Raw genomic sequence first — 9658 nt, 5'->3', positions numbered from 1 at the left:
GGCTTGTCCCGAAGCCTACCCAGAATTATAACCACCACCTTACTCCCCTCCTTTTCCTGATAACCTGAAGAGGTGCCCCCCAAAAGACCTTGAATCACATTGCAGACCTCAGGTGTCTACCTAAGGGCAGAGCTCATGTGAATGGCTGAGTGCTCCAGCAGAGCTGTTTGGTGTTACTCACTGATGGTTTGCTCCCCTCTCTCTTTTTTTCTCCCTTCCCCTATGTTCATCTGCTTTGTCTCCTAAACTCCACATATGAATGAAATCATATGGTATTTGTCTTTCTCTGACTGACTTATTTCACTTAGTATAAAACACTCTAGCTCCATCCACATTGTTGCAAATGGCAAGATTTCATTCTTTTTGATGACTAATATTCCATCATATATATACATATATATTTATATATACATACCATATTTATACATACTATATATACACTCATATATATACATTATATAAACACATACATATTATACATTATATATACACATATATTATAAGTATATATTTATATATACATACTATATTTATAGTAGCATTATCAACAATAGCTAAACTACAGAGAGAGCCCAAATGTCCAGCAACTGATGAATGGATAAAGAAGATGTGGCTCTCTCTATAGTTTGGCTATTGTTGACAATGCTACTATAAACATTGATGTGCATATATCCCTTCAAACCTATATTTTTATATCCTGTGGGTAAATACCTAGTAGTGCAATTGCTGGGTGGTAGGGTAGTTCTATTTTTAATTTTTTGAGGAACCTCCATACTGTGTTCCAGAGTGGCTACACTGGTTTGCATTCCCACCAACAATAAAAAAACAATTTGCCAAATCCTCCCCAACATCTGTTGTTTCCTGTGTTGTTAATTTTAGCCATTCTGACAGGTGTGGGTGGTATCTCATTGTGGTTTTGATTTGTATTTTCCTGAGGATGAGTGATGTTGAGCATCTTTTCGTGTGTCTACTAGACATCTGGTTGTCTTCTTTGGAAAAATGTCTATTCATGTCTTCTGCCCATTTCTTAACTAGATTACTTGGTTTTGGGGTGTTAAGTTTGGTAAGCTCTTTCTATATTTTGGTACTAACCCTTTATCAGATATGTCATTTGCAAATATCTTCTCCCATCCCGCAGGCTGCCTTTTAGTTTTGTTGATTGTTTCCTTCACTGTGCAGAAGCTTTTTGTCTTGATGAAGTCCAACAGTTGCCCTTGGATTATCATTATTGTGCCAGGTCTACTCTTCTCCTTGTGGTCCATGAGAAGCATGTCCACAGCTAAGGCCTGGAATAGCTCTTCAGTAACCATGTTCATCTTCCTGGGATTTGCAGACCATCCAGAACTCCAGACCCTTCTCTTTGTGACCTTCCTGGGTATCTATCTTGTGACACTGGCCTGGAACCTGGCCCTCATCTTTTTGATCAGAGGTGACCCCCGTCTGCACACACCCATGTACTTCTTCCTCAGCAACTTGTCTTTCATCGACATCTGCTACTCTTCTACAGTGGCCCCCAAGATGCTCACTGATTTCTTCCGGGAGCAAAAGACCATATCATTCTTGGGCTGTGCTGCTCAGTTTTTTTTCTTTGTCAGTATGGGTCTCACTGAGTGCTTCCTCCTGACTGCCATGGCATACGACAGATACGCAGCCATCTCCAATCCCCTGCTCTACACAGCCATCATGTCCCAGGGCCTCTGCACACGCATGGTGCTTGGGGCATATGTTGGTGGCTTCCTGAGCTCCCTGATCCAGGCCAGCTCCATATTTCAGCTTCACTTCTGCGGACCCAACATTATCAATCATTTCTTCTGTGACCTCCCTCCAGTACTGGCACTTTCTTGCTCTGACACCTTTCCTAGTCAAGTGGTGAATTTTCTCGTGGTAGTCACTATTGGGGGGACATCGTTCCTCATCCTCATCATCTCCTACAGTTACATAGGAACTGCTGTCTTGAAAATCCGTTCAGTGGAAGGCCGAAAGAAAGCCTTCAGCACATGTGCCTCACACTTGATGGTGGTGACTCTGTTGTTTGGGACGGCCCTTTTCATGTACCTGAGACCCAGCTCCAGCTACTCGCTTGGCAGGGACAAGGTAGTGTCTGTGTTCTATTCACTGGTGATCCCCATGCTGAACCCTCTCATTTACAGTTTGAGGAACAGAGAGATCAAAGATGCCCTATGGAAGGTGTTGGAGAAGAAGAAACTGTTTTCCTAGTTCACGACTGAAAATATATTTCTCCAGAGACAAATGATCTCTGGCATCTACCTCCATCTCTGACATTGACAAGGGAGACATCTTGTGTGCATATTTGAAAATGGAGGCTCCTCCCACCAGATTTCTCTCACCATTCCTCATGGCCATCTGCCTACTGACCCACCATGGATAGTCAAAAGGAGGAAGAGATTACTTCAGCAAAAACATCACCCCAGGATACCCAATTGGTATTACAACAACCACCTTTTATTGGATGCTTAATGAGTACCACACACAAACGTTATTTAATTAAATTATGACACACATAGCACCGTCCCCATGTTATAAATGAGGAGACAGAGTCCCAGCAAGGAAGACTGACTTGCCCAGGACCATACAGGAAAAGGTTGAACCCATTCAGACCCAGGTTTTCTGAACTCCAGAGCCAGTGCTCTGCCCAAATGCTACCTTCCACATTCAACAACAAACAACCTTGAAGTTGTACAAGTGTATGACTCTTGTTACTGGCATATGGCAGAACCCAAAAAGATACACTATGTATGGTTGAGGTAAATGAGAGGAATGATACCTACTCCATTAAACACTCTTCCAAGACCTCCCTGTTGGATTCCCATTACAGCTACTCAATAATTTGCTAACACTGAAGGACAATACCCTTTGCCACCATTTTTCTCTATCTCCACTACATTGGGGCCTAGAAATTCTGAACTCAACGGAATCACATCAGTGCTCTTCTTCCCAGTCTCAATCACCGAAACCACCTAGTTGGTCAGTATCTTCTAGATTTCTACCACGTCATCCTGTTCAGCACCTGACTCCATTTCATAGTATGGTCTCCTTTTCTCACCATATTCTGAGTTCTTCTTGCTCTCTTCTGTTTGAACCCATTGGTCCTATAAGATCCTTGCTTCTTTCCCTGTATAGATTAGCCCTTGCAGACCCACAGTGAGTATTATTTGCTATCATCTCAGGAAGGTATACCCCAGGCTCTCACCTCCAGGTCATTACTCCTTTATGGAAGGTACTTACAGTGGCATTGATCAGCACAACCATTTCTCCTGGCAAATCCCTCTCTCATTGGTCTGTGGCTCTGTTCCCTTCCCAACACACTGACTTTCCATTCGTGCAGGTCTAGTGGATATGCAGAAAGATTTAATTTGATTTTGTTGTTCATGTAAGTGGATTAATTATTTCCTTTGTATCTGGAAGAGTGTAAAGAATGCATGGGGAAGAAAGATATCTGTGTTAGGTCTCCTGGTTTCTCCAGTCTCCTAAATTCATTCCCACCCAAGGTCAAGCAAACTTAAAATGACCCATAGAAATAACACCCAATGGTATTACCCAATGGGTAACTTTTCCTGAAGTTCCTTTATCAGTTACCTTTATGAATATTAGAACCCATATGACATCATTGTATTGGAAAGTCTGGGGATCATTTCTACTGATGGTTGCTACACCCTGGACAGCTCTAGTTTTGTGCTTCCCCAGCTGGCTGAGGATAATGTGAGGAGGTCTTTGTGATTATTTAAAATGTAAGATCCAATGGAGGGGCCAAGAAGAGCAGACCTCAGGACCAAAAAATAGATTATTCCTTTGAAGCTTAGCATTGATATGCTTGAATTCTGGGGTTTTTTTTAATCCAAATGAATACAACTTGATTAAGGATAATTATTCTTTCTTCCTAAAAGAAGTGATTCAATTTATGAAAATTATGGGAAAAGGTTTACTTAAAGAAAATCTTTATTCAATATCAGATCATCTTACCTTCTTCTTTAAGTTCAAACATACACACATCCCCTTTGTTTTTCCTTATGTCTTATTTTGCAACCAATCTTAGTTCATATACCATAGACCTCCACGTGACCTCATGAAGGAGCTTTACATGTAAGCTTTACACATAAGTACATGTAAAATGTGGCCTCTACATAGTTTGATCTGAGGAATCTGAGTGTATTAGTTTATTATCACTACTGTAAACTAATTGCCACAAACTAAGTGTCTTCAAACCACATACATTAATTATCTCAACGTTCTGTAGGTTAGAATTTTGAAAAAGGTCTCACTGGGTTGAAATCAAGGCATCGGCAGGGTTGTGTTCCTTTCTGGAAGCTCTAGGATAGACTCCATTTCCTTGCCTTCCCCAGCTTCTAGAGGCCACCTGCATTCTTTAGCTGGTGGTTCCCTTCCTCCATCTTCAAAACCAGTGATGTCACATCTATGCTGAGCTGGGAAAGGTTCTCTGTTTTTTTTTTTTTAACTATGTGTTTAATTTTAATTCCAGTGCAGTTAACATACAGTGTTATATTAGTTTCAGGCGTACAATACAGTGATTCAACAATTGCATACATTATTCAGTGCTCATCATGATAAGTGTACTCTTAATCCCCTTCACCTATTCCCCCATTCCCTCACCCACCCACCTTCCCTCTAATAACCATATGTTTGTTCTCTATAGTTCAAAGTCTGCTTCTTGTACTCTCTCTCTCTCTCTCTCTCTCTCTCTCTCTCTATCTCCCTGCCTCCCTCTTTTTCCCTTTGCTCCTTTGTTTTGTTTCTTAAATTCCTCATAGGAGTGAAATTATATGGTATTTGTCTTTCTCTGTCTGGCTTATTTCGTTTAGCATTATACTCTCTAGCTCAATCCAAACTGTTGCAAATAACAAGATTTCATTCTTTCCTTATAGATGAGTAATATTCCATTATGTATGTACACACACACACACACAAACACCCTATCTATTCATCTACCCTCAAACAGTTAAAAATGAAACTACTGTATGATTCAGTAATCGTACTACTGGGTCCTTACCAAAAAAAAAAAAAAATACAAAAACACTAATTCAAAGGGATACAAGCACCTCTATGTTTATTGTAGCATTATTTACAATATCCAAGTTATGGAAACAGCCCAAGTGTCCATTGATAGATGAGAGGTTCTCTGCCTTTAAAGACTTTTGTGATTATATTTTGCCCACCTGGATAATCCAGGAAAACCTCCTTGTTTCAAGGCCCATAATTCAATCACATCTGAAAAGTCCCTTTTGCCTGAAGGATAATCTACTTATGGGCTCCTGGTATTCAGATGTAGGCATCTTTGAGGAGCCACGCTTCTGCTTATTTAGTTCTATTAATACCTATCACTTGATTTGAGCTTATGAGGCCAGCTCTCAAAAACATTCATGAGTTCCCCATGGCCCTCAAAGTTAGTCTTTAACATGCATTATTAAGTCCCTTTTGCTTTTCAATATAGTCCTGCTTACCTCTATAGCTTTTGACCCCCTCCCTAGCACTTTGGGATCTGGACAGCACTGTCACATGACAACAACAACTCCTTGTCTTCCTCCCCCTCTTCTTCTTTTCTTCTTCTTCTTCTTCTTCTTCTTCTTCTTCTTCTTCTTCTTCTTCTTCTTCCTCCTCCTCCTCTTCCTCTTCTTCCTCTTCGTCCTCTTCCTCCTATTCTTCCTCAACTACTTCTTCTTCTCCTTCTTCTTCCTCTTCCCCTTCCTCCCTTCTCCCCCTTCTTCTTCTTCTTCTTCTTCTTCTTCTTCTTCTTCTTCTTCTTCTTCTTCTTCTTCTCCTTCTCCTTCCTATTCATCTACTTCTGCTGGTTCTTCTTCTTCTGCCTTGAGCTCTTTACACAATGAATTTTCTCTTTCCTCCATACCCTTTTCAGTTAACTAATGGCTTCTCATCTGTCAGGTCTCTGCTCAGGAAGCACTTCCTCCATGAAGATTTGCCCACCCTTTTCCCAAATCCAAAACATAATCATTTACTCAGTCATTGCACTAACATGACTGTTTGCAATTTCTTGATCTGTAACTTGTCCTATACACTAGACTATAATTTCCTTGAGGACAGAGACTGACCCTTGTTCACTGTTGTTCTCCCAGAACCTAACACAGTGGCATATAGTAGGCATGGAATAAATATTTGTTTAATAAATGAACGATTCACTGTTCATAGTAATTTTGGCTTTTGCTGAGTATAGTGCTTATATTATTGCCTTGTGGTATGGCTAACAAGGTTTCTTATAGATTTATTTCAATGAAAGAGAGATCGAACAAAATTAGACCCCTCTTCCCATCTATTACTATTTTTTAAAATGTTTTAAGAAAGCTTTTTTTTAAAAAAAAAAAAAAAGCTTATTTATTTATTTTGAGAGAGAGAGTGAGAGTAGGGGAGAGGCAGAGAGAGAGAGAATCTCAAGCAGGCTCCGAGTTGTCAGCACAGAGCTGGACATGGGGCTAGAACTCAGGATACTGTGAGATCATGACCTGAACTGAAATCAAGAGTCAGACGCTCAACTGACTGAGCCACCCAGGTGCCCCAAGGGAGCTTTTAATTAAACTGCTACTCATAACAATTCAAAACTTGGTAGCACTAATTTTTGTAAGTATAACACAACTAGAGACAGTTAAAGAGGAAAGCAAAAACCAGAGCATCAGCACAAATAAAACACCCTATACATCAATCCTCAATCACTTTCCATCTTTGCTGTCTCTAAGCATCATTTATTTAAGCCCATACAGGATTGCTTAATTGCAGTGAGAGGTGTGCTACCATGTTCCTGGCTTGAATGGGCTTGCATCTTCAATCAGGTATCAAAGCACCTATTTCCCTAATCTGAGAAATCTAACCCAGTTTGTGCCCAAAAGCAAGTGTGAGCCCACCCTGAAGCTTCTTCAGCCTCCCCTGCCCCCTTTCTCTCTAACCATAAACAACAGGGAAAAGAGACGACTGGATCACAAGGTGAATCTACTGTTTCCAGAACAAAACACTCTGGAGGTCATTTTTCTCCGTCTCATGCAGAAATCTTCCCTCTCTGAAATGTGGCTCCTTCCCCTTAGAAATGAAAAGCTGACTTAACTCGGTGAGAGGACAAAGGGATTTTATAAAATATTTACAAATCCAATTTTGCCAGAAACACTTTGTGGAACATATTTAAACATTAAATAACCTATTTTTTTTTTAAGTTTTGAGGCAGAGATAAAAATCTCCACTTTTTAATTTTTACTCTTTCTAGTTTCAAAATATTTTATCCTAGTTTCAAAATTCAAAACATTTTAACTCTTTGTAGTCTCAAATATGCATTCACTGCACATAATAAAGCAAGTTGCAAAAAAGTGAAGTTATATGCTTTTTAAAAGTTAAAATGCTACATGGCAATTAGAAAAGATAGATAAATATTTATGAAGGCTTGGAGTAGAAAAATCTCTCTAAACTTAATGCTCAAAGCAAACCATGAATAAAAAAAAAAAGGATGGGTTTGACTACGATAGTGTTAAACTCTGTATGACAGGGGTGCCTGGGTGGCTCAGTTGGTTAAGCATCTGACTTCAGCTCAAGTCATGATCTCGTGGTTTGAATTCAACCCCTGCATCTGGCTCTGCACTCTCAGCACAGAGCCTACCTCAGATCCTCTGTCTCCCTCTCTCTATCTGCCCCTCCCTCACTCTCTCTCTCTCAAAAATAAACAAGCATTAAAAAATTAAAAAATAAAATAAAATCTGTATGACAAACAAAACATAAAGAAAATTAAAGGACCGTATGTTTAGCCAAGGAAAATATGCATGCCACCTATAGTAGACAATAGTTTTATAGGGGCTCCTGGGTGGCTCAGTCGGTTAAGCATCTGACTTCAACTCAAGTCATGGTCTCACAGTTTGTGATTTTTGAGCCCCACGTGGGGCTCACTGCTGTCAGTGCAGAGCCCGCTTAGGATCCTCTGTCCCTCTGTCTCTCTGCCCCCCGACTCTTGTGTGCTCTATCTTTCTCTCAAAAATAAACATTTAAAAAATAGTTTAGGTAAATGTCTCTTACAAACAAAATTAGAAAAAGATAAACCAATAGAAAAAAATGGGCACAGTTATGAGCAAGCAATTCACAAAAGGAGAAACACAAATGGCTAATAAGTTGGTGAGAAAATACTTGACTGTAGTAATATTCAAAGGAATGTAAATGTGGGTGCGCCTGTTTGACTCAGTCTGTGGAGCATGGGACTGTGGATCTTGAGGTTGTGAATTCGAGCCCTAGTTCCATGTTGGGTGCATAAGTAACTTAAAAATATAATCTGTAAAAAAAAAAAAGGAAATGAAAATGTAACCATGAGAAAATTTTTTGTTAGAAAGACGGGTTAAAAGTAACCATAATACTGAATGCTAACAAAGGTACAGGAAAATGGGCCCTCTCCTATACAGTTGGTGAAAATATAAATTGTACTTTCTTTCTAAAGGTTAGTTTGGCAATGTGTGTTAAAAAAAATCATTAAAATGTACATGCTTTTGCCCTAAGTATTGTCCTTCTAGGAATGGATTCTAAGATATTCACACACATCCAAGGATGTTTCATCGCAATGTTTTGCATGATGGCAAAAGTTGAAATGACCTTGTGGGCCTTGAAAATCAAACCTTGTTTTCTAATCTAGGTGTCTTTCTTCCCCGTGACTGGCCATAACATGAATTAAGAACAAACTTCTCTCTACCTTTTTTACGATTTATTTTAGCTATTTAAAAAATGTCCAATTCCATATTCTGTTTGTGAAGCAAGTGAATTAAAATGTTTATATTCTGTTAAATTAAAATCTGTATCAAATTAAAATTAAATATTTATTTAATATAATTAAGTGGTTTGCTAAATTAAAATTTTAATGTATATTTAACTAGTAAGTTGCTTTTCTTATGAGTCTGTCATCTTCTATTGCTTTTTATAGGCATATGCTTCCTCCATAGAAAAGATATTCTTCACTCCTGCCTTAAATACTGCACATTTTTAATAAAACCCAGAAAATATTCTAGGGAAAAAAATATTCTAAAAAAAATTAAAAAAAAAATTCTATGGAAAGTCTGTGTATTTTGTGCTCTGTCACCGGAGGGAAAGGTCACAGTGTGTGCCGTGAAGAGAATATGGGCTCATGATGTAAGGACTCTAGTGCAAAGTGTCCTTCTAATTTGTGAGTGTCAATGTCCATCAAATCATCTGTGAGTGGATAGTTTGCAGGATTTAATATGTTAACATATGCAAAATGCCCAGCACTTGGCAAACAATAGAAACTCAATGCTTATGAGAATCTCTGTGCTGACAGGTTATTTGGAGGTGAAGAGGGCAGGGTTTTCTATGATCAGGTGTTTATCCTGTGCTGGATCTTTCAGATCCTCCTGTGTATTTTCCTCATGGACCACAAAGGAGAATCCCACGATTGATAATCTCTGGGGAATCTGAGAGTCTGACCAATGGGATGGAGATTAATTTACTCTGCTTTTAGAAAATGTAAGTGAAATGTGTCCTCTATACTTCAGGGAGTGATGAATTCATGAAGCCATGGATTTTGAATTCTGCAAAGCCCTCCTTCACAGAGACACCCAAGTGGTAAATGCAGTGATTCACCTACAAGAATGTAGAGATCCATCTCCCCTAACCTTGGACTTTGAAAACCCCTTCTCTA

The 9658-nt window shown here is 39.2% G+C and overlaps 1 protein-coding gene across 1 annotated transcript; it reads left to right on the top strand.

The window, feature by feature from the left end:
• Nucleotides 1-1104: 1104 nt before the first annotated feature.
• LOC109247017 (olfactory receptor 5A1) lies at nucleotides 1105-2217 on the top strand. Its single transcript, XM_019415361.2, has one exon. The coding sequence runs from the start codon at nucleotides 1105-1107 to the stop codon at nucleotides 2215-2217; it is 1113 nt and encodes a 370-aa protein (XP_019270906.2).
• Nucleotides 2218-9658: the final 7441 nt, after the last annotated feature.

The sequence above is a fragment of the Panthera pardus genome, unplaced genomic scaffold (genome assembly GCF_024362965.1).
Source record: "Panthera pardus isolate Hobbes unplaced genomic scaffold, ASM2436296v1 HiC_scaffold_12, whole genome shotgun sequence".
Classification (NCBI taxonomy): domain Eukaryota; kingdom Metazoa; phylum Chordata; class Mammalia; order Carnivora; family Felidae; genus Panthera; species Panthera pardus.
Note: the sequence above shows the minus strand (reverse complement) of the source record. Positions and strands in the feature narration are given on the sequence as shown.

Coding starts and splice junctions, on each gene's coding strand:
- LOC109247017 (XM_019415361.2), top strand. CDS start 1,105: ATGTCATTTGCAAATATCTTCTCCCATCCCGCAGGCTGCCTTTTAGTT.